The 23,517-nt window shown below is 53.3% G+C and overlaps 1 protein-coding gene across 1 annotated transcript in view; it reads right to left on the reverse strand.

The window, feature by feature from the left end:
• KIRREL3 (kirre like nephrin family adhesion molecule 3) overlaps window positions 1-23,517 on the reverse strand; it is a 135,930-nt gene that overhangs the window by 31,716 nt on the left and 80,697 nt on the right. The window contains exons 5-6 of the mRNA XM_031933838.1: window positions 10,447-10,604; window positions 5,511-5,794 (exon numbers count right to left, since the gene is read on the reverse strand). Of these exons, the coding sequence (XP_031789698.1) occupies window positions 5,511-5,794; window positions 10,447-10,604 (442 nt within the window). The remainder of the gene's footprint in view (window positions 1-5,510; window positions 5,795-10,446; window positions 10,605-23,517) is intronic.

Genomic DNA, 23,517 nt, shown 5'->3' on the forward strand with positions numbered 1-23,517 from the left:
GTGTGTGTGTGTATGTGTGTGTGTGTAGAGAGAGAGACAAAGATGAGGAAGTGACAGGGACAGAGAGAGACATAGGCCGAGAGACAGAAAGACACACACATAGAAATTGAGAAGTGCAGAGAAAGGGTGAGAAAAAGAGACAGAAATCTAGAGAAGCAGAGGACAGAGTGATGGAGATATGGAGAGACTGACCTGTTTGCAGACTGTGAATCAGACAAGGATTTCAGATCAAAAGCAGAAAAGGCCACAGAGACCCAGCACACAGGGCCCGACAGTGATGGTGTTAGAGAGAAAGACCAAGTCAAACAACGAGGAAAAGGAGGAGCAGACACTGCAGGATAGGAAGATGGAAACAGCTCGAGAGGGCTGCAGTGGAGAGGCAGAGAGGTGGGAATGGCTTCCGTCAGCCTGGCCCTGCCCAGCTCAGGGGCAGCTGGCCCTGGACCCTCTCCAGAGGCTGGTGTCAGCCCCGCCGCTGGGCTCCCGGCGGCCCCCAGGCCTGGGCACCCCCGGGGCATCCACACACCGAGGGAGGGGGATGACGAGCCAGTTCCCATCCTTCTTCCCTGTCATGGCCCAGAGGTCTGGCTGAGTTGAGTGGGCAGCCCAGGACGTGGTCCCCGTGGACAGGCTGGGCCCTGGGCCACATCTGCTGGGTCAGTCCCCACCAGCAAGCAGAGCAAATTGCAGGAAAGTCACGAGGACTTCTAGGGGTCCAGCCCATTTCCAGAAAAAGAAGTAAAGAAGCCAGTTTCTCAGAGGCAATGAGCAAAAATGCTGGTCTCTCTGGGTCCCCGTGGGGGCACCACAAAGGGACCAGCTGGCCCAGTTGGTCTGGGCTCTGGTTGGGACTACGGTGGGGTCCTGACACCCTCAGTGAGTCATACACTCAGCCTCTCAGCTGCAGACCGAGCCGGCCTTACCCTGGAGTTGGGATCACATAACTGCTCAGCTGCCCTCCGCCTGCTGGTGCCCAAGAGGAATCTGCCTCCCCGCTAGTGCCAGGCACAGGAGCTGGCCTGGGAGATGGCCCCAGGGGCTGCACTGGTATCTGCCGGCACTGGGAAGAGAGCTCTGTTTTCTGAGTAGCAGGTGGCCGACTGTGCTGGGGAGCCTGTTCTCCCACATTTTCCCCAGTTCCGGACAGGGGACCACAAATTCAGGACACATCCGCTCCTGGTGCGGCCGGCCTGCCTGCCTTTCGTGGGGAATTACAAGGGAAGTGAGGGTATTTCTGTGATTTCAGTCCCAGTTTTAAGGCATAATTCAAGCGGTCACAAAGATGGGGTGACAAGGAATAGCCACGAGAACTCTCCTCCCACCCCTAGAACCCCCTGGCCTCTCCTCGAAGCTGCACCCTAGGTTCCAGGGCAAGGCTGAATCAGGAGCCCCAGCCCTCTTTCCATGCAAGGCTGACTGGCTGAGCTGGGCATCCGTGGGACCCTTCGTAGAGAACATGGACACCCAGGGAGGAGCCTGCAATTTGCCATGGGCTGGAGAAGCAGCGGTGAGGCAGAGGAACTTGGGAATTGCCACCTGAATCCAAATGCATGGCCGGCCCATGCCCTCACATTATGAAGGCCAGCGCTAGGAGGTGAGTACCTACCCCAAGTCTGGTTTGAGGAGGTGAGTGCCAGTCCCATAGACTCGAGGGACCCATCAGAGAACTTAGGGGGCTGTTCCAGGAGGCCCTTCCCTCACCTGGGAGTCCTTTCTAAAGTGATGAGGTCTGAGAGGCAGGGAGGTGGGGCACACGCCTGCTGTAGGACCTTCCTGCTGCCTGATGCCTCATCACACCCCTGCCATGATCAGCTCACCGTGAGGCCTCTCTCCTGCACTTTCCCTTCCCCTTAGCATCGTCTTTGGTGATCACCTGCCCTGAAGCAATTCACAAGCGTTCCACACTCACTGGCCTTATCTGCACCTCCACCCCAAGACCAGAGGTGCCCAAGCTTCTCTCTCCACTTCTGCTGGTGTACAGAATATAAATTTTCAGGAGTCTGCCAAGCTCCAAAGGTATAAATAGTTTATGTCATATCCAACTATTAAACATGATTTTAATCCCACTTGTGATGTCGGCAGCATAACTTGCAGGAGGGCAGCTTTGATGTAGCTGGTGGAACTGAGATCGCATTGAACAGATGTTACAGCTGAGAGTCTGTTAGTGTTTCTATCCACCCGTGTGTGCGTGTGTGTGTGTGTTTTCAGAGGAAGTATTACATGGAGGAGAGGGTGGGAAAAGAGAGAATCTTCATGACTCAGTGATTTTACAGCACATTCATTTGAAACTTGGCAGCTGGACACAGAGTCCAGATGTGGTGAGGCTTTGGGGGTGTTAAGCTTTCTCTCCCATTACTCAATCTGAGGGCTTTGTCTTCCGTTGGGTAACATATGAAGACCAAGAGAAACAAACAACAAATGTGCTTTTGCTGAGTTTGGATGCTTCTTGGTTGACTGAGAAAATGAGCAGGTTCGCAAAGGCAGCTCTGATGCAGCCCATGGTGTCCTTAGTAAACAGTTGGATGTTGACTGAATGAACAAATGAAGAAATGGAGGAGGAGCTGGAGCAGGAGGAGGGGGAAGGAGGGAGGGAGCGGGTGGACAATGTGTGCTTTGCTTGGCGAGCACATATAAGCGCCTTCAGGCTCGGGCAGTGAGTGCGGGACAAATGGATGAAGCTCCCTTGCCTGTTAGGGCTGTGGGGACACCTGATGAGGGGCGCCACTCACCTCTGGCTCTGCGTCCTGACAGCAGCTGGTAGGTGTGGGGCATTCCCAATGTGTCAGACACTGCGCTAGGGGCTTGACAGGAAGGATTTCATTTAACCCTCGCTGCAACCTCAGGAGGTGAGCACGATTACTTCCATGTACGGAGGAGGAAACCGGGGCACCAGGAGGTTAACTAACCGGGTCAGTGCCTCTCAGTAAGTGGCGGAGATTTCAAAGCAGGAAGAATGCTGTGGCCTTCACCACTACCCAGTACTGCCTTGGATGAGGCTGGTCTGGGAAACTGGGCTGCTGGGCTCCGAGTGTCACTCTAACCTCATTCCGATGCCTTCAAAGGTGGCTGAGATATCCTTGGAAAGGAAGCCAGAAAGGGCCCAGAGGCCTGGCAAGACCCAGTGTCCTCCCGGATGCAGACTGTCACCTGCGCCCCGGTGAACGATCCTCCGCGGGCATGAGTGCAGAAGGCCGGGTGGGCTGTGGTTAGGAGGGCGGGTTTCCCGTTGCCTGGAGGGGTTCTTCTGGGGTAAACGGATGGTGGCCTGGAGCAGGAAACACCGCTTTTCCCACCTCTCCCTGCCAGGAGCTACGCTGCTGTCGCAGGCGGCCAGCTAGACTGTCGCTTTTGTACAGGAGTCTGTAACATTTTGTACAGGCCTCCTGACCAGGCTGGGGATGGGCTGGGGAAGAAGGGAGCGGGGTGCTGGTGATGGTGAATCGAATGGCAGCCTGGAAGTAGGAAGCCTGGATGCTCTGTGTCTCCCGCCCTCTGCCCTTCCTGATTTGGATTTTTGCATCTGGACGGAGAGCTCTGATCCATGGCCAGTCCTAGGGCAAGAAGGGGCCTTGGATGTCATGTGGCCAAATCAGACAAGGAACCAGAGCCCTCAGGGGTGATGTGACAGGCGTGGGCCCAGCCCGCCTGTGGGTGGTGGAGCCGTCCTGGACGCCGGACTGCCTGGCCTTGCAGCATCTCACCTCTTCCAGCAGTGGGGCTTACTGCTCCATGCCGACTGCTCACCACACAGGGGGAGGTGGTGCTCAGACCCGGGACCCAGGTCAGGGCCAGGGCCAGTGGAGGGAAGAGCCGAGGGTCAGAGATTAAGGAGGCCTTGCCTCTTTAATTTTCAGGGCCAGCCTTCCTTGCATTTTGTGCCCTGGGGCCTCCATCCATCACCGTAGCTCTAGGCTTGGCCAGAGCTCCGCTGCCCTGGATCCTTGTGAATGAGGACTGCAAGAAGGCTCCTCGGTGCAGGGGTGTGTCAGGGGTTGTGGGGGGGGACAGAGATATTTGTTAATAGCTGGTGGCAAGACAGTGAAGATAAAGTGCCCTCCTGCCTCAAGAACTTAGTCTTTGTGTGTGGGTGTCTTGGGCCTACCTGAGGTTTTCAACCATCTTCTGCCCTCTGGAATCTAAATGGCGTCTGTCGGGATTCTAGACACTGGCTGGGAACTTCTGCTCTCTAGCTGCCAAGATGAGCTCTCAGCACCCTAAGACCTGAGCCCCATCTCTGGACTCTAGGTCCTTGGAGAGCCACTCAGAGCCCAGAATCCAGAAGGCTTAGATGAATCAGGGCTGTTAGGAAGTGTTTTTAAATGCACTTGCTTTAAAACGAATAAAAGGCTAAGGAGGACACGAATGCCAGCCTGAAGCTCCAGCCTTGTAATTCAGAGCCCAAGACAGAAGCAGCCACCAGCTTGTGGTGGCATCAGGCTTGGCGGCAGGGAGGGAATCTCGAAGGAGAGAAGTCCACTTTTGAGTCCCGACCCTTTAAACTGAACTAATCCAGTCCTGAGAGGAAGGCCGCTGGAACACCTTGCTGAGCTCTTCTGGGTTCTGGGGCTGACGGGCACCTTAGGGAGACTTTTAGGAGACCTTCAGGGGTCTCTGTTGGGTGGTTTTGGGATGCAATGCTGGTGGAACCCTAAAGCATCATAATTGTCAATATCAGTCCTCACACGGCCCACTGAGGGCTGGCTGTGCAGGAGAGTGGAGAGGACGTTACCGGGGTGGGCTCTGGAAAGCTATGCTGCCTGCATTTGAATCCTAAGTGGCCTTGGGCAAGTTAGTCACCCTTTTGGTGCCTCAGTTTCCCACAGTAGGGACCACAGTCACACCTTCTCCGAACAGCTGTTGAAAAGATTAAATAAGGCCAGGCGTGGTGGCTTACACCTATATTCCTAGCACTTTGGGAGTCCAAGGCGGGAGGATCACTTGAGGCAAGGAGTTTGAGACCAGCTTAACAGGGTGAAACCCTATCTCTACTAAAGATACAAAAACTAGCTGGGTGTAGTGATGGACGCCTATAATCCCAGCTATTCAGGAGGCTGAGCCAGGAGAATTGCTTGAACCTCGGCAGCGGAGGTTGCAGTGAGCTGAGATTGCTCCACTACACTCCAGCCTGGGCAACAGAGAGAGACTCTGTCTCAAAAGAATAAAAAAAAAATTAAATGAAGTAATACTTGTAGATTTCCTTCCTCATATCCCCTTGATCGACCCTTCCATGAGAGTGGCCGGTGCACCCTCTCCAGAGCACAGCGCCGCTTGCCGATTCTGGAGCCTGAGGACCCTTCAAATATCAGCATCTCCACTCAGACTTCCCCTCCAACAGAGGGGCCACCGGCTAGGCCAGCAGGGGCAGCAGCTGACCGTGTTTATTGGTGTGAAAGTCCCACCTTGTACAGGTGTTGAAATGTGGCCTGAAGATGTTCTTTGCAAAAGACCCTCATCTGCGAGGTTGCATCTCATGACAGTAAGGAAGACAAGCTGGTCCTTCCTGTCCGTACCTACGAGCTGGCCGATCCACAGAGCTGCCTGACCCATTGCCTGCCATCAGATGGGCCAGGCTATAAGCAGAGTTGCTGGGTGTTTCACCCTGGGCCTGGCAGGGCTGGGTTGGGGGAGGGGGTGGGTACTCACGCTGGATGTCAATGGTGACCGACGTCTCCTTTCCTCCGGGGATGGCTTTGTTGGTGGCACGGCACACGATGCTCTGGCCATTTTCCACGTCACCAGGGGAAATGAAGAGGGTGCTGACGATGCTCTCCCGCTTGCCGTCCCGAAGCAGAGTCTTAGGAGAAGGGGAGAGGGGAGAAAGCTCCATGTCATTTGGCTGGGGTGGCCAGCCTGGGTTGGGGGTGAACAAGCACTAGCTTAGACAGAAAGGGGAGCTGAGGATGGAGGAGTTCAGCTCAGGAGACCTGGGCTGCCAATGTCTACGTAGAGCTCGGGGGTTACCCTTGGCTCCCTGGCCTGGGTAAGTGCTGGGCTGCGGAAGGAAAAAGGAACTAGGTAGTTTTCCATCATGTGAAAATTAGCCTGGATTCACATGCTAAAAGCACTAAATAAACCAGGATAGGCTGCATGGAAACCAGGCTTCAGGGGGGTCCCATGTTGAAATGAACTCATATTTGTTTTGCTTCCGGTGCCTGAGTGAGTCTCAGGCTCTGTAGGACACAAGGAGATGGTTTGCACCAGCAGGGACTGTGGCTCCTGAGCAGGGACAGTCTGCAGAGGGGGCACAGTTTGGGGAATGGGAGTCAGAGTGGGTGGGGACATGGGCAGAATCAGTGCACATCAACTTTTTGATTATTTGCCTATATAAATCCTTTCAACCTTCCAAAGCGTTTCACTCCCTGATCTCATCAGAGCCTCAATCAAACCACAGGTGGGGCAGACACCATCATCTCCCACTGGATAGGGGAGAAAATAGGTGGGCTAGACAGAGGCTGTGGAGCTGGACCAAACTTACACTTCGAGTTGGTCCTGAAATAAGTACTAGGCTCTTACAGAAGGTTGAATGGTGTCATCTCCAAATTATTTTCTACCTGGAATCTCAGAATATGACCTTATTTGGGAATAGGGTCCTTGCAGTTTAGTCAAGCAATCAGTAATTAGTTAAGGCTCTTGAGATGAGGTCATACTGGATTCAGAGTGAGCCTTAAACCCAATGACTGGTGTCCTTGGAAGAAGAGAAGACAGTCTGTGGGGCGTGCAGGCTCATGCCTGTAATCCCAGCACTTTGGGAGGCCGAGGTGGGAGGATTGCTTGAGCCTAGGACTTGGAGGCCAGCCTGGGCAACACAGGAAGACCATGTCTCTACAAAAAGAAAAAAAAAAAGAAAAGAAAAAAATAAACAAAAAAATTTAAAAAAAATTAGCCAGGCATGGTGGCTCGTGCCTGTAGTCCCAGCTACTTGGGAGGCTAAGGTGAGAGGATCACTTGATCCCTGCAGGTTGAGGCTGCAGTGAGCCGAGGTTGTACCATTGTACTCCAGCCAGGGTCACAGAGTGAGACCCTGCCTCAGAAGAAGAAAAAGGAGAAGGAGAAAGAGAAAGAGAAAGAGAAGGAGAAAGAGAAGAGGAGGAGGAGAAGAGGGGGATGAGGAGAAGACAGAGAGACACAGAGAAGGCCAGGTGAAGTTGGAGGCAGAGATTGGAGGGATGCTGCCACAAGCCAAGCAATGCCAGGAGCCACCAGGAGCTGGAAGAGGCAAGGACGGATTTTCCCCTGGAGCCTTTGGAGGGGCATAGCCCTGCTAACACCGTGATTCCAGACTTGTTGGCTTCTGCAACTGTGAGATAATTGATTTCTGTTGTGTTAAGCACCGAATTGTGGTGCTTTGTAATGGCAGCCCTAGGAAACAAACCCATCTTAACTGCTGGTCTCCCATCTTCCCAGGTCATTGCTTTACTCTACTGGGCCACAATGTCATTCCGAAGCGACTTCCCCATTGTGGCTGCTACCTCCTTCCCTCTCCTGTTCCTCTTTGCAGCTACTTCCCCATCACTTTGGAGCCCACTAAGTCAGGTGCACCCCGGGGAGGGTGTGCTGAGTGTGGGGGGGGTGCACTTCCAAATTGGGAGTGGAGTCTGGTCAGTATGCAAAGGCTTCTGGTGCTAGAAGGTACTAGGAAGGGACTTCACTACGGGTGCGGTCCTGTTTCCCCTGACTGGAGCCAGGGAGTAGATGAACAGACCACTCCTCCCTCAAAACCTCCCATAAAGTGACAATGGCAGTGTCTCTAATTCTTATGAGGGCCCGGGAAGAGAGCAGCATTATCTTTGATAAGCCAAAGAGAAACCTGAGTTCCAGATGAGCCAGGAACTTGCTGGGTGGAGCTAGGATTTGCATTTAAGAATGGGTGAACCCTGAGCCACAGCCTCTGCCGCAGCCCCCGGGGTGCTGGAGGGTGGGTACCGTGCTCTTGGCAGGACAGGTGGGAACAGTTAGGGCCACAGGGAGAAACCTGTAGGTGCCTGGAACCCCACATTCTAGGTCCTTAATTCAGTGCAGTTTTTCTCAATGTGGGGCAAACCTCATGGCCTCAGGAGAACAGGGCCAGAGCCTCTATCTAGAACAGCACATCTTGCTGGAGACAAAGCCAGACTATGACATTCTAGAGAGCCATGTGGTGCAGCTGCAGGCCTGGGACTCAGGGTGCCAGCCACGGCCCTGGCAGAAGGGCTGGAGGAGAGTCATGTGGCCAGATGCAGCTAGCCGGGGGCAGGACCAGTGGCACACCAGGTGAGAGCCTTCGATCTGTCCCGGGGCTGGCAAAATCGGGCAGAGGAGTGAAGTTGAACCCCAAGCCTAAGCCCTGGCGGTGAGGGAGCAGCAGCCGGCACCGCTTTACCACCCTGGCTTGGGCTCCTCAGCAGACCTCACCGAGTCTATAAATAGCCAAGTGATAATAAGAACGATTTCCTGGATGAAACTAAGACTTTGGGTAGGGTGAGCAGAGGCGGGAGGTGGTGAAGAGCGGGTTGGTATTGTTCTCTTCTCCTTTACTGTTCCGTTGTGCTAACAAGGGACATTTACATAAGCTTGACTCTGCCAGGAAAGCTTCCAATGGATGGGCTCTGGGAGGTGGGTGCCAGCGGGAGGGGAGTGAGGGGCCCCAGCTCTAATTAGGCCCTCTGACTGCTCTCCCTCCTTCCTGCACCCAGCATGCTCCTCCACCGCGGAATGATGATTAATGACATATTTACTGGGTTCGGGCGTGTGCTTTTCTGGGAAATAAAAATTCTGGTTCAAGTTGTTTGTTCCACCTAATTAGAGAAAAAGGGAGATGTGTTCATTAAACAAAAAGAGGGTGAGAGGAAGGCGGGTGCCCCAGCACCAGCACCCTCTCTGTCCCCGTGGAAGGCCCCAGCACCTCCTGGGCCCCCAGCTCGCGGGGGACCCCAGACCCTGTGTGGCGGGCGTCCCAGGGAGGAAGGCTGGGTCTGCCAGCTCCGCTACAGGATGACTGAGGGGAGGAAGGTGGGACAGAGCCAGGGGGCCAAGGGGGAAGGCTGGAGGGAGCCCTGCATCTGAAGGGCAGGGCGGGATGCGGAGGGGTGCAGGGGGTCTGCACCCTCGGGTTTCTCTTCCCCTCATTCCTTTCTGATCTCATCTCTCCTTTCTTCTTGCTTTGCTTCATTCCTTTTCAGAAATGGATCTCCCCTAGTCGTCACTTTACTCACGTACAAATGGAGCCTCTGAACTTTGCAGCCTTGAAGGTACTGTCCAGGTGAACATTCTATCATCCACAGGTTCTAGCCGCAGCTCCGCTCTGCCCCTCCCTTCCCTGCTTCCCTTCACTGAGCTTGGCTCTGGGGACACACCATGGACACTGAGCCCCGCACCTCCTGCTTCAGGCAGTTTCACGGGTTGCAGGTGAGCTTCGGAAGGAAGTGAATTATCATGGTGGACCACTCGCTTTGGGGGCCACCGCCTCCAGGGCTCCCTCCAGTGTGGCGGGCGCTAATGTGCTGCCAGTCCCCGCGTCGCCCAGTCACCATGTGACTGCCGTGGTGGCTCCCGAGGATCCCCGAGGGTCCCCAAGGACCCAGCCCCTGTGTGCGCAGACGTGGACCAGGGCCAGGCGTATAGACGGTGTGTGTGCAGCCTGTGTCCAGGAATGAGCGTGCTGGGGCACACACCCCCACGGGTCTGTGTGCGTACCTGTTTTTGTCTGTGGGTGTTCATGGCCTCTGTCCACTGATGGCTGACTGTGCAGGGCCCCAGGTTCTCTCCGGATGCTGCCTGCTCAGGTGTTGCCTCAGGGCTGTGCACACACCCTCACTGCCCCTGCCTAAGGGCAGGGATTTGGCATTCACCTCTCTAGTTTCCCAGCGCTGGCCTGGATGGCTGGTCTTCCCAGGCATGGTGGTACACAGGGTACCCCACCCCGTGGTTTTCCTGCTTGGGTGGCAGTGGCTGGCCACTCTGCTCTTTCCAAAGCCCCCAGGGCCTCCGCTGGTCAGTGGAGAGCCAGGCCGAGCCCTCAGAGATGGGTAGGCTGGAGGGCAGGCAGGCAGTGGGACCCAAGCACTGGTGCTCAATGGGGGATGCTCACTGATATGCAAACAGTCTGGAAAGGCCGAGAGCAGGCCTGATTGCCTGGCGACAAGGCCGCCTCGCTTCTCCCCCCTACTCACCTTCCCCACCTGCTGGGGCCCCCCACCACCCCACTCTACTTAACTCCCTAGCCCCTCCCCCCAGCCCTCACCATCCCCCCTACCTAATCCCCCAGCCCCTCTCCTGTTGCCCCCCTTCCCACCTAGCTCCCTCTCTATTTAACCTCCACCCCTCCTAGTCCCCTCCTCATCCAGCCCCCACTCCTTTTAGCTCCCTCCTTACCTAGCCTCCTCCCCATCAACCCTCTGCCCCCAGCCCCCTCCCCACCCACTCCTCTTGAAGCCCATCCACACCCACCCCCTCCCCTCCAGGCCTCACCTTGGAGTAGGTGGCCCCATTGATGACCTCTCCCTTTCGCAACCAGATGATGGAGGCTGCAGGCTTGGCATTGTCTGCGTGGCAGGTGAGGTTGAGAGGGTCCCCGGCACGCAGGCTGATCACAGGGCCCCCCAGGATGACGGGGTCATCAGGCGGCACTGCAGGGAGAGAAGCAGCAAGGTCAGGCTGAGGCTGCCCCCTCAGGCAGGATGGCAGGCGGGCTGGGAGGATTTTGTGGAGACGATGACAAACAATAATTACCGTATGTTGATAAAACACATCATCTGCTTGTATCGTAACAATGAGAGCAGCACCCGCAGTGATCCCTGACGTGTGCACTGCGTGCTTACAGCGGAGGCTATTCCCGCCAGTCATCGCATCCATGCTCAGTCGAGAGGGCACAGGGCCAGCAGCCTCAGCCTACACTACCAGGCCCGGAAGCAGAGCTCTGTGGCCCAGGTGATGTCTGTGGCTTCTTTCTTTTTAACTTCTTCTTTTTCCTTTTTTTTTTTTTGAGACAAAGTCTCTCTGTGTCACCCAGGCTGGAGTGCAGTGGCATGATCTCAGCTCACTGCAACCTCTGCCTCCCAGGTTCAACCCAGGTTCAAGCGATTCTCCTGACTCAGCCTGCCAAGTAGTTGGGACTACGGGCACGTGGCAGCATGCCTGGGTAATTTTTTTGTATGTTAAGTAGAGATGGGGTTTCAACATGTTGGTCAGGCTGGTCTTGAACTCCTGACCTCACATGATCTGCTTGCCTTGCCTCCCAAAGTGCTGGGATTACAGGCCTGAGCCACCATGCCCGGCCAACACGTGGCTACATTCTGTATTTTTAGTAGAGACGGGGTTTTACCATGTTGGCCAGGCTGGTCTCAACGTCCTGACCTCAGGTAATCGGCCCGCCTCAGCCTCCCAAAGTGCTGGGATTACAGGCGTGAGCCATGGCGCCCGGCTCTTCTTTTTTCTTTAAATGAAGCACTGTCACACCCGCTATCTGTGTTAGTCCTCACAATAGTCTGGTGAGGTCAACATTATCACCCCAAAGACACAGATCCGGAAGCTGAGTTCCAGCAGGATTAGTGGCTGGCTCAAGGTCACATGGTGGCAGAGCCAGGGCTGGAGGCCAGGCCCAGGGAACCTGGGAGCACCAGGCCAGCCCCTTTCCTGGCAGGGGGCAGGGTACAGGGCAGCCCTTCTGGGTGGAGCCAGCGCTTCGGAGGGCTGTGCAAGTGCTGGCGTCTCCTGAGCGCGTCACTCCTCCAGAGTGGCTCCAGCCCCCTCATCACCAGACGCAGCCTGATTCTTTCCTGCCCCGGCCTTCCCACTGCATTTTGTAGCAGGGTCAGAGACGGGTGGCTCCTGTCAAGGGATCCTGAGTGCCAGGAGCAGGGGGCATCCACGTCAGAGCACGGTCTCCGCAGGGCCCAGCACAGAGCCCTGTGCCTGGCGGAAGCTCCACTGACGTTTGCTGGCCCCAGTGGAGTCACCCCTTTGATTCTCATGAGGACCATGGGCCGAAGGACCGCGGATGGTCGTGGCTCAGAGGAGGGCCCAGAGACGTAAGTGCCTTGCCTTAGGGCACAGGGCCTCTTCCCATGCTTGTGCCTGGGGACATGTTGAGGGTCTCAGGCCTCTGCTGCTCCCTGGACAAGCCACAGAAGGGACAGGAGATGAGGTGACTGTCCTCAGAGGAATCCCTGTTTCCCTTCCCCCAGGAGGGGCTGGACCCACAAGCTCTGGAGGCTGAGAGAGGCCCAGGGCTTCCGAACACATCAAGACGTGAGCTGTCTGTGTACACAGCAAACAGAGAAGGGGTAGTTGGATAACAGGGGTCTGGGGACCTAGCACAAAGGGTCCTCTCTGCCTGGTGGCCAGAGAAAGCCCGCCCTTCTACGCAGGCTCTATGCTCGGGACTCTGGGCTGGAGAAGTTCAGAGCTGGACAGTCACAGGTCCGGGCCGTCCTGACTCCGCTGGCTCAGCCTTCCAGACTCGGCCTGCATGAGAGCTTCCCTTCCCTTCCCAGGGCATCGCCCCATCAGCACCTCTCCTGGTCCACTCCGGCTTCTCTGAAAGCTCCAGGAGGGACACGAAGCCCCCATGAGGGCCCAGTAAGAAGCCAAGAAGCAAACCTTCAGACCAGCTGCCTTGCCCTCCGCCCAGCCTTGGAGGCCTGCTCCGACACTAACAGCACAGCAGTGCCATTTCCTGAGGAATCAACAACCTGCCAAGGCTTCCAAGAAGCCATCACTGATCCCAGGGGCAGCGAGCCCTGGACTCCACCAAGACCCTGGCTCAGGAACAGAGTCTGCCTCACGCAACCCTGCCTGGCTCTGGGCTCTTGAGCCAGGCCTCCCCAGGAGGCCCGGAGGAAGCAGGCGGGAATGGGGTGGTTGGAGAAGATGACACCCCAGCTGCCCGCCCCACACCCTTCCATTAGTGCCCATGGGCCTCCTTGGGGTGGGTCTGGCCACAGGGCAAAAGGGAGGCAGATTAGGGCTTTCCACCAAGCAGGGGTGGGTGCAGCCGCTTGCGGAGGAGGGAATTGCATCTCCACGCGGTGAGTAGGGGCCTTCCAGTGGGAAGAGCCCGGCTCAGAGGTGACCAGCCTTCAACCTTCTTTCTGCGAGGCAGCCTCCCTGACCAGGATGGCGGAGTTCAGGCTCCATGAGCTAGCTGAGGGCCTGGAAAAAGAGCCATGTGGAGCCCTGGGGACAGCCTGGATACTTGGGGCCTCAGCCTTCCCAGTGACTGTGGAAAGTGCCTGAAAGCAGAGGGTGGAGCAGGAAGCCCCTTCTCTCAGGGTGGCTTCAGGTGCAAACGTGAGAGCAAGGAGGATCTGGGAGCTGACTGCTCTCCAGCACTGACATTTACTGGGCCTTGAGCAGGGGTTTGAAGTCTTGACTGCATACTCCTCTGCAGAGGTTTTAAAACCTCGCTGGCAGGCCACGCCCTGAGCAGCCAAGGCCCAGTCTCTGGAGGGGACCCCAGGCATCAGGACTTTGGGGAGCTCCTCAGGGGGTCCCACGGCAGAAACAGCTTTCTGGGCTCTGAGCCGAGGTACAGGAGCCACTGCTTGCTCCGAGCACAGTGCAGCCACCAAGGCCTTCCCGAGAATCCAAGACCCAGAGGACGGGCCCTTCCTCCTTGTGGCTGGAGTGTTGTGTTACTGGAATATTGGATTAGAGGGGGCACGGACGGGGGAGGAGGGAGTGGGGTGTGTTGTGGGAGTGCTCAGGCGTACACACAGCCACGCACACACATCCACCCTCAGAATGGGCCCTGATTACATCTTCCCAAATGAGTGGTTATCACACTGGGTATTCATGTAGCCATGCATTATTGATTGGTCTTTGCCTCACTGCACACCAGATGGGGGGTGGGGGCTGGGGTGGGGTGGGGGTTGGTGAGGAGGGGGGATGTTTAGGGGCCAGCAGGCTGAAGAGAAATCAGCAGTCGCTCTTGGCAGCTGTGTCTGGCGTGGAAGGGGGCTCCTCATTACCTCCCCATTCAGACTGGGCCAGGCTGGGCCGGGCAGTGGGCAGGGGAGGAAGTTTCGGAGCGGCCCCCGCCTGGAGATGCATTATTCATCACCCCCTTGCAGGATTGGTTATTATCCTCAACCACTATAGAGTTTGGGCTTCTAATTTTTAATCACAAGGAAGGTGGAAGCGTTAGCCTTTTCGTGATTAATCCGGAGATAAAAATAGTTGACTGTTTTGGTGTTGTGCTTGTTGTCAGTCAGGGAAAAAATGGCATTAACTGTTGGGGCACTGAGGCCTGGGGAGGACGGAGCGGAACAGGCAGAGTGGGTCCCCAGAGCTGGAAGCTGGCCTGAGAGGCCACAGTGTGGCCTTAGCTGGGAGTGGCTGAGTGACACTCCTGCACCCAGCCAGCTCCTGGGGCATTGATTATGAAAGAAACACATCATCATGGGATGCTGAGCTCTTTACAGTTTACTCTCCCGTTGGCCATTCTGTAGCAGGCAGCTTGGGTCTCCCTCCCTGCTCTGCCCTTCCCTGCCCAGCTCTGAAGACTGCCTTGTGTGGGTGGGCAGTAGGGGCACCTGTCCCTTTCCCTGTGTGTGGGAGGGAGCACCCAAGAGCTTTCCCCAAGTTCTGCTGCCAAAGACAATGGGGTCTCGGGTGGAGAGGTGGCATGGGGAGAGGGAAACTGAGGCCAGAGACCGCAAGAGGCTGACCCAAAGTTACCAATGACGAGAGCAAAGAAAGGTGAGGGTGGGCTTGGGACGCACATCCTGGCTCCAACTGGAGATGTAAAGCTTTCATCTGTTTCACACACTAAGGTTCTCTCTAACCTCTATACCCCCGGTTTTTTAGAGACAGTTTGTCAGGCTGGCCAGCCTCCTCTGAGCAGGCTGGAAAAACTCTCTTGGTGCCAGGACAAGGACAGCACTGAGGGAATTCCCTCCAGTGTCCACTTGGTCACCCAACTGGGACCTGGCTGGGCTTCCAGGAATTCCGCAATGCTCCATCAGCCTGGAGGGGGGGTCTCTGAGGATGGTTGATCCACCGACCAGCTGGAGGGCTGGGGGACCAACAGGGCCACCCTCCTGCCCCGATACTGCATGGAGGAGAACCTCACAGATGCCCAGCTCTTTGGAAAGCAAGACTGGTTCTCATTTAACTCAATGAGCAGCGAGTTCCACACAGAGCTGGCAGAGTGGTCTGTCACGAACACGAAACCCTCCAGGGGCTTCCTGCTGAAGGAGAGCAGGCATTGCCCATGAGCACTGGCACCGACAGCCCTCGCTGCCCCTGGGGCCTCAGTCTGTTCCAGCCACTACTTACTCAGCAGGCCCTGGCCCCAGTGGCTCTCTGCTGCTCAGCAAACCCGGCTCCTTCGGGGCCAGGCTTGCCCTGCTCCTCTCTGTCGAATGCTTTTTTCTGTTCCTCACTCTGCTGGCTCTTCCTGTCAATGAAGGTGTAGCTTCAAGAGCCCCTCATTGACTTTCCACTACCCACCCCTGCACTTTCTGGATCACTGGGTTCATTTATGATCTGTCACCATTCCAGAAAGGACAACAAAGACCTTATCTGTCTTGGTCGTTGTGATACTGATGTATCACATAGCAGGCGCTAAAGAAATATGTGTTGAATATTATTTGTTAAATAAAAGACCCTCAGAAGGGGAGTGGGGATGGGGCCGGGGGGTGGTTATCATGGGCTTCTGAGGTCAGCGTTTTTAATCTTGTGTGTGTCTATATATGTGTACGCGTGTATATATGTGTATGTGTATATATGTGTGTACATGTTGTGTGTGTATATATGTCTGTGTATGTATATGCATGAATGTGTATGCGTCTGTGTGTGTATGTATGTGTATATGTATGTATGTGTATATATGTGTACGTATATGTACATGTGTGTATACATGTGTATACACGTGTATATATGTGTATGTATGTATGTACGTGTGTATACCTGTGTGTGTGTATATATGTGTGTACGTGTGTATATGTGTGTATGTGTATATATGTGTGTACACATGGTATGTGTATATATGTGTGTATGTATATGCATGAATATGTGTGTATGTGCCTATGTGTGTGTTTGTATGTGTATATATGTATGTATGTGTACGTATATGTACATGCGTGTATACATGTGTATACACATGTATATATGTGTATGTGTGTACGTGTGTATACCTGTGTATGTAAGTGTGCGTGTGTATATGTGTATATGTGTGTGCACATGCTTGTGTGTGTGTATTGGGTAGTGCTGGGAGTGGGCTGGGTGAGTAGTGCGAGGGAGGAGGGCAAAGCAGGGACCCTTCTGAGGCCAGCTGGGAGAGCAGTGTAGGAACTCTGTGCTGCTTGCTGTGGCATCAGGGTTGGTGCTCCCTGCCTCTCCTGGAGAGAGGGAAGCCTGGCTGAGGAGGGCTTGGCGCTGGGAGCTGGTTCTCAGCCTGTTTCTCCGTGGCTGCTGTCCTCTGATTTGTCTTGAACATAGGATGGGAGAGGGCGGCAGGCTGAGTGTGGTGACAGATCAGAGACACTTGGCTGAGCAGGGAGGAGGACGTTTGTGGGTTCTTTGCTTTTGTTTTGCCGCAGCCCCAGGGGCTCTGGGAGAGTCGGTGCTAGGAGTTCCAGCACTGACTACAGTGGAGGGAGGATGCCGAGGCCTCGGGATGCATCTCCCTCACCGTCAGCATCTTCTCTGTCCCCACATTCCCCGCTGCAGCCCTGCAGTCAGCCTGCCGTGTGCCCTGCCCTCCTGCCTGCCTCCCTCCCAACCTTTCTCTCACCAGCCTTCTCCACCTCACAAGCTGAGGCTATGATAGCTGAGTGAAGCCATACACGGCCTGCCGTCTTAGAGCTGATGGGGAGGCCCTTGTCACACCAGGCCAGTACCCAAGACGGATGTGTGTGCAGCCTTGGCATCTCCTGGGAGCTTGTTAGAAAAGCAGACTCTTGTGCTCCACCTCAGACCTCCTAAGTCAGAATCTGCCTTTCAAAAGACCCCAGACAATTCATATATGTTTTCAAGCTGGAGGAGCGCTGCTCTAAGGGTTCCTAGGTAGAAATCATGACAAACTGACACGTGCTATGAAGGGAAGATTCGCTGGACAAAGAGCACGTATGGGGACCCTTGGTCCCTTCACAGGCTCCCTGCTCCCTTTGCTCCCCCGGGGCAGGCCAGAGAAAGGGGGAGACTGCTCCCTGCTTGCTGGCTTTGGAGTTACACAATCGTGTTTCAGAACAGGTTCCTTTGTGTATGCCATTTCTTTAGCTTGGAATGCTGGCATTCTCCTGGACCACTGGTCTTCTCCTGGGTCACTCTTACACACCCTTTGAGAGACTTAGTTCAGAGGGCACCCTCTCTGAGGGGCCTTTCTAGAATCTTCCAGTTGGGCCAAGTATATAGGGCTTCTGTCTACGATCCCACAGCACCCCGGGCATCCCCTGACTCACTAGCTGCCACATCCTATGGAAATCTCTCTGTGTGTGTCTCTTCCCTGAACCATGATCTCCATCCGGATCCTCATCTCCCAGCAGAGTGCCTGCCTGCTGCACAGGGCACAGGGTGGCATATACGTTTGCTGAGCTGAACTTGACTTGAGTCCATCACTTTATGAACCATATGACTGTGGACAAGTTATATAATCTGACAACCTTAGTCTTCTTATCTGGGAAGTGAGATAATAAAAATACCTATCTTGCAGCGTTATAATGAGGATTGCCTTACAATATGAAAGATACACAGAGAACATTGTAAAGGGCTACACAAATGTTGGTTATGACGTCTAATTTTTAGGAATAATATTTAGCTTTGTGGTTGTGTGAAAAGTGCTGTGCCAAAGCCCTCTCATTTTATTCTCAATATCTTTTGAGTCAGGGACTGTTAGGGTCTTCATTTTATAGGTTAAGAAGCTGAGACTCAGAGAGGGCAAATTACTTGGCAAAGATCACACAGCCGTAAGTGGTGAAGTTGGAATTAAGACTCGAGTTTTTTTGACCCTATAATATGTTCTGTTGGAGTTAGAGCAGCTCCCAGACTGTCCCTGCAGCTGCAGCAGCCCTTCCGTTAACCGTTGCCTTTGTCCTGGCCCTACAGTTCTGCAAAGCAGGCTCTCTGCCCGTCCCAGGGGGCATTCAGACCTGGCCGGCACTCTCCTCCCTTCCCTCCCCGCAATCTGAATTTCAGAGGGCCCCAGGAAGCATGAGCCTGGCTCGCAGTTGGTGCTGCAGCGATGTCTGCTAAGGGAACGGACGAAAGATGTTTGTAGTCCGCCCAACTCTTTGCTCCCTTTTGTGGTTTGCGCGGTTTTCACGTTCTGGGCCGCGTGTAATCCCAGCCTCCAGTTTCCTCACTTACACAGATGCGCCATCTAATGGCCACAATGCAGAACTGCAGGATGTAGAGACGGGAGAGGACCTGGTTTTAAAGGGTCGGCTTCCCAGTGCTACCTGAACATTCTTTGGAGAAATTCGTATTGAGCACCTACTTACTATATGCTAGTCCCTTTCTAAGCACTAGGGACAAGAAGCTTCTGCCCTAGTGGAGTTTACCTTCTAGTGGGAGAGACAATCAATGAATAAACACATACGTACATAATATAAGGTTAGGTGTCGATAAGCACTAAAAGGAGAATAACACTGGGTGGGGAATAGATAAATCCTAAATTGGCCTCCGGAATTCCCTCCTGGCTTTTCTCCTTCCTCTCTGGTTGTTACTTTTTGTTTTCTTCCCACCCCTTAAATGTTGGTCTTCCCTAGTTAGCTCTTGCTGGCCATATCTCATTTGACACACTACCAAATGGAAAACCTTCACTTTTCTGTGAACTCAACTCACATCTTTACACTGATAAATTCCCAAGAAGCACCTCGGGCCAGACCTCTCTCTTGAGCTCCAGAATCATGACCCAACTGTCCACGGGCCTTCAAAATTCCGCAGGTGTGACACCAAACTCACCACCTCTCCCGGACACCCATCCCTCTCCATATTCCATATTTTGGAGAACGGTCCCACTGTTCGGGGACCAAGTCAGAAATCTGGGGCTCTGTCTGGATTCCACTCTCTGTCACCCTGCCTTGCCAACCAGCCTGGTTAACCCTCTGAAGTATCACTCAGATTTGTCTCTTTCCATTCCCACAGGTTTCCTGGCTCAGCCATCATCATTTTTTGCTTGGATTATAATACTGCATCTCCCCTCCAACCCCTAGTCCTCTGTGCTTTCCCAGAGTGACTGTTATAAAAGTCTGATTATTTACCCATCCAGTCAACCAGTAATTTAGCCACCATGTGCTGACTATCTAGCATTCCTCTGTTTCAAATCCTCTGAAAGTCCCTCTTTGCCATCAGAATAGTCTGAACTTCTTGGCCACTGCCGACTCTTCAGCCTTGCTTTTCATCACTTCTTACCTCAATTCCTCCTTGTGGATAAGAGCCACCTGCAGTTGTTGGAGTAAATTACTCTTCCCCAACTGCCCCTTTCCTTTATTTATTTATTTATTTATTTATTTATTTATTTATTTTTGAGATGGATTTTCGCTCTTGTTGCCCAGGCTGGAATACAATGGCATGATCTCGGCTCACTGCAACCTCCACCTCCTGGGTTCAAGCGATTCTCCTGCCTCAGCCTCCTGAGCAGCTTGGATTATAGGTGCCTGCCATCATGCCCAGCTGATTTTTATATTTTTAGTAGAGATGGGGTTTCACCATGTTTGGCCAGGCTGGTCTCGAACTCCTGACCTCAGGTGATCCACCTGCCTCGGCCTCCCAAAGTACTGGGATTACAGGCACGAGCCACCAGGTCTGGCCTGCCCCTTTCCTTTTGCGTTGCTAACTTGAAGGTCGGGCAGCTTGGATTTAAATCCTGGGTGCTATTTTACTGGCTTGTGGTCAAGGGAAAATTGCTTAGCCTCTCTGTGCCTCAGTGTCCTCATTTGTAAAATATGAAATAAAATAACAAAACCAGATTCACTGTATAGTTGCCAGGGTCAAGGAAGATGTAACACGGGAAAATGTTTTATAAAGGATCTGATGTATGACGTGGCATGCTATTGGTTCTCTAAGCAGACTGGGCTCATTCCTTTGAAGGGTGATAGATGGGCAGGGGAGCTGGGACTTAGATGTCCCACATTGTCCCCTTGGTAAAGCAGATGTCTATGTCCTTTTCCCTGCTCTGTCCTGCTGGGAACTGGGTGAAGACCCTGCTGCTCCCATGGGTGATTCCACGCTGCCCTGCCTGGCTTGGCAACCCCTCCCTCCGGGCCCCCCACATTCTGTGCCTACTGAGGCACACACTACTTATGGGCTGCAAAGGCACATGTGAACCCCGTGTGGAGCAGAGATGAGCTGTCTTAGCTGAGCTCAGCCCAGATTGCTGACTCACAGTTTTGGGGTGGTTTATTATTGCAGTATCAGTGCTCAGAACACAATACTCCAAGATATCGTATCTTAAAAGTTGAGAAAACAGCAGAAGCAAAAAGGTTACTCTCCAATCCCCTGCCTTCCTGGGCGAGAGCTAGCTGTCAAAAATTCTTTGACCCATCTCCCCTGAAACTAGGTCATGAGATCCTCATTCCAGAGGGATCCTGCCCTATACTCAGAGGAAAGAAATGGTGCACAGGAACTCCAAGAGGAATGCAAGCAAGGCCTTGCTAAGTTCTTCCAGTTCGTTACCATGAGGTCATAGCCCCTTTTTTGTCCAATCACATTTCTGCACAATTGCCCGTTCTTCAGTGAACGTAAGCCTGCAAATACACAGTTTTCCCGTGGCACTTAGGCCTTCATTTCTGAAGGCTCACATAAAACTTTGGTTAAATACATTTGTTGCACTTTTCTCTTGTTAATCTATCTTTTGTTACAGAGGTGTCAGCTGCAAACCTTGTAATGAATGAGGGAAATATATTACTTTTTCTCCCCTGCAGCAGCAAAAGCTAACTGATGTAACCCTGTAGTCCCCTGCTGTTTGATTCAGAACTGGGCCCACGGCATTAACTGTCTCTCCACTTCCCTCCGATCCATTCTCCCTTCACTTCGGCCAGGTGACTATTCTGGAAGCTCAGTCTGCTGCTCACAATGTTCAATGATTCCCACTTCTCCAGCACAAAAATCAATTCCTCATCACGGGGGCCTTCCCCGGTTCTCTCCAGTGAGGGGTCATCTCTGCAGCTTTCTCCTGTGTGACCGTTCACTCTTCTATGGGGATAGCCTGCCCTTTTACAACTACACGCTTTGGCTTGTGAGGTTACCTTTGCTGGGAATCTCCTTGCCTGAGTCTTAACTGGCTGGAACCCCAGCCTCTTTTCAATCAGCTCAAAGGCCTATCATGCCTTGTTAACTCTTGGTTATTCTTTCAGACTCAGGCTATTGTTGCCTCCTCCAGGAAGCAACAAGATTCTCTCAATCTCGACCCCTGCCTCTCCCGCCTGCAGCCTCTGCACTGCCACAAGACCATGTGCCCACCTTGGCAGGTACACGTGGTGCCCGGCACCATTACTGCCTGCTGTTCCCCCGAGGCTGTGAGCTCCTTGAGGGCTGGCTTGCCAAATTCTCTCTCTAGTACTTAGTACAATGTCTGGTATAGTGAGCACTTAATAATTACGTGTTACCTGGTGCCTTGCCTGACCCCACTGATTTAGAAGCCCCCCCCCAACCTGAGCACCTCTTACACCATGTCACATTGCATTGACTTGTGGACTTGTTTCAGGTTCCCCACAGTTGCAGGGTAGGAGTCTTGATGACTCTTTGCTTGTCTCCTACCACCTAGTGTATTACCTTGGATGCAGTCGTAATAAAACAACACCAATAATATGAATAATAGCTAACATTGATATAGGGCTTACCACAGAGCAAGAACTCTTCTGTGTACTTTACAGATATCCTTTAATCCTCACAACTCGATATAAGGTAGATACAACGATGATGCATATTTTGAAGGTCAGGAACCAGCCACAAAGTAGTTAAGTGACTTGCCCAACGTCACATAGCTAGTAAGCAGCAGAGCTGGGATACGGGTAGGGTTGCCAGACTTAGCAAATCAAAGAACAGTATGCCCTGTTAAACATACATTTCAGATAAATTAAAAAATGGTAGTGTATGTTTATCTGAAATTCACATTTAACAGGGTGTCCTGTATTTTATCTGGCAATCCTGTAGATGTGTTAATTACATACATGTGATTTAATTAATGTAGGTATCCTTTCCCCCTCGTCAGACTCTCCCCACCTCCACTTAGGTCTACATGAAGAAGATGTGGGGCAAGATGCAAATGGGATTTTTTTTTTTTTTTTGAGACTGAGTCTCGTTCTTGTCACCCAGGCTAGAGTGCAGTGGGGCAATCTTGGCTCACTGCAACCTCTGCCTCCTGGGTTCAAGCGATTCTCTTGTCTCAGCCTAAATAGCTGGGATTACAGGCACCTGCCACCTAATTAGCACCTGCTAATGTTTTTTGGTACTTTTAGTAGAGATGGGGTTTCACCATGTTGGCCAGCTGGTCTCAAACTCCTGACCTCAGGTGATCCGCCCACTTCGGCCTCCCAAAGTGCTGGGATTACAGCCGTGAGCCACCGCACCTGGCCACAAATGGGATTTTTAAACGATATGGCATCCAATATATTTGGCGGCACAATAGCACAGACATGTCTCCAACGAGGTTGGGGACAGACAGAAAAGAGGAACAAGGAGCAAGACGCAGGTTTAGGATGATGGCATGTAGCTTGGGGAAGGTGTGCTGGAGGCTGTTTCAGTTCTGCCCCTAACCTGGGGGTGGGGGAGACCCTGAACTAGCTGACTTCAGAGTGCCCTGCAAAGGTTTGGGACGCTGGGACACCTACTTCCCAGCTGGAGCTAATATTGTTTAGGGGGTAAGAAGGGAGGCCCTGAATTCCGAGTGCCTGGCTGGGCTTCTGGCTGCATCACTCACTGGCCATGTGACCATGTGCAAATTCTCTGTGCTGGATGATATTAATGTCATAGATATTATAGTAGCTATTGTACAGGGCCGGTGTGCTGTTTAAATGAGTTAATGGAAGAGTTATGCAGTGTCTTGTCCCAGAGCTTGGCACTGTAGTAAGAACCCACTAAATTTTAGCTCTTAGTATTAGTATTGTTTATTCAATAAGTAACTCCACATGGGGGCAGAGAGTAGCATATTGCATGTAAAATGGGCTTGTTTCCATCTCTTGTTCTGCTATTACCTTGTTCCATGCCCAGCTCTGAACTCCCGAGATGCAACGGTCAGTACCTTGCCTCAAAGCACCTTCAAACCACCAGAGCGATGACAAGGAAGTCACAGACCCAGAGATCCCACGGCTGTGCAGATGCGATGGGCAGCCTCACTGCCTTTAGGCAGGAGCCCCCAAGGGAGGGAGGGCTGGGCCAGTGGGCCAGGGCAAGGGAGCCAGGTGCTGTCAGGGTCAAAGTCAGCAGTGGCTTGGTTCCCTCCTTAAATTAGGGAGGGTGAGTGATCTGTTGATTTTTGGTTAAACCCTGAAAGAGGATCTGAGCATCTCAGGGTGGAGCTACTTGTGAGGAGACGGGTGTTTCCTTAATACTGAGCAGGCACGTAAATCCTAGGCTGTATGTGGAGTGGAGGAAGGG

This window comes from Piliocolobus tephrosceles, chromosome 13 (assembly GCF_002776525.5).
Source record: "Piliocolobus tephrosceles isolate RC106 chromosome 13, ASM277652v3, whole genome shotgun sequence".
Taxonomy (NCBI): domain Eukaryota; kingdom Metazoa; phylum Chordata; class Mammalia; order Primates; family Cercopithecidae; genus Piliocolobus; species Piliocolobus tephrosceles.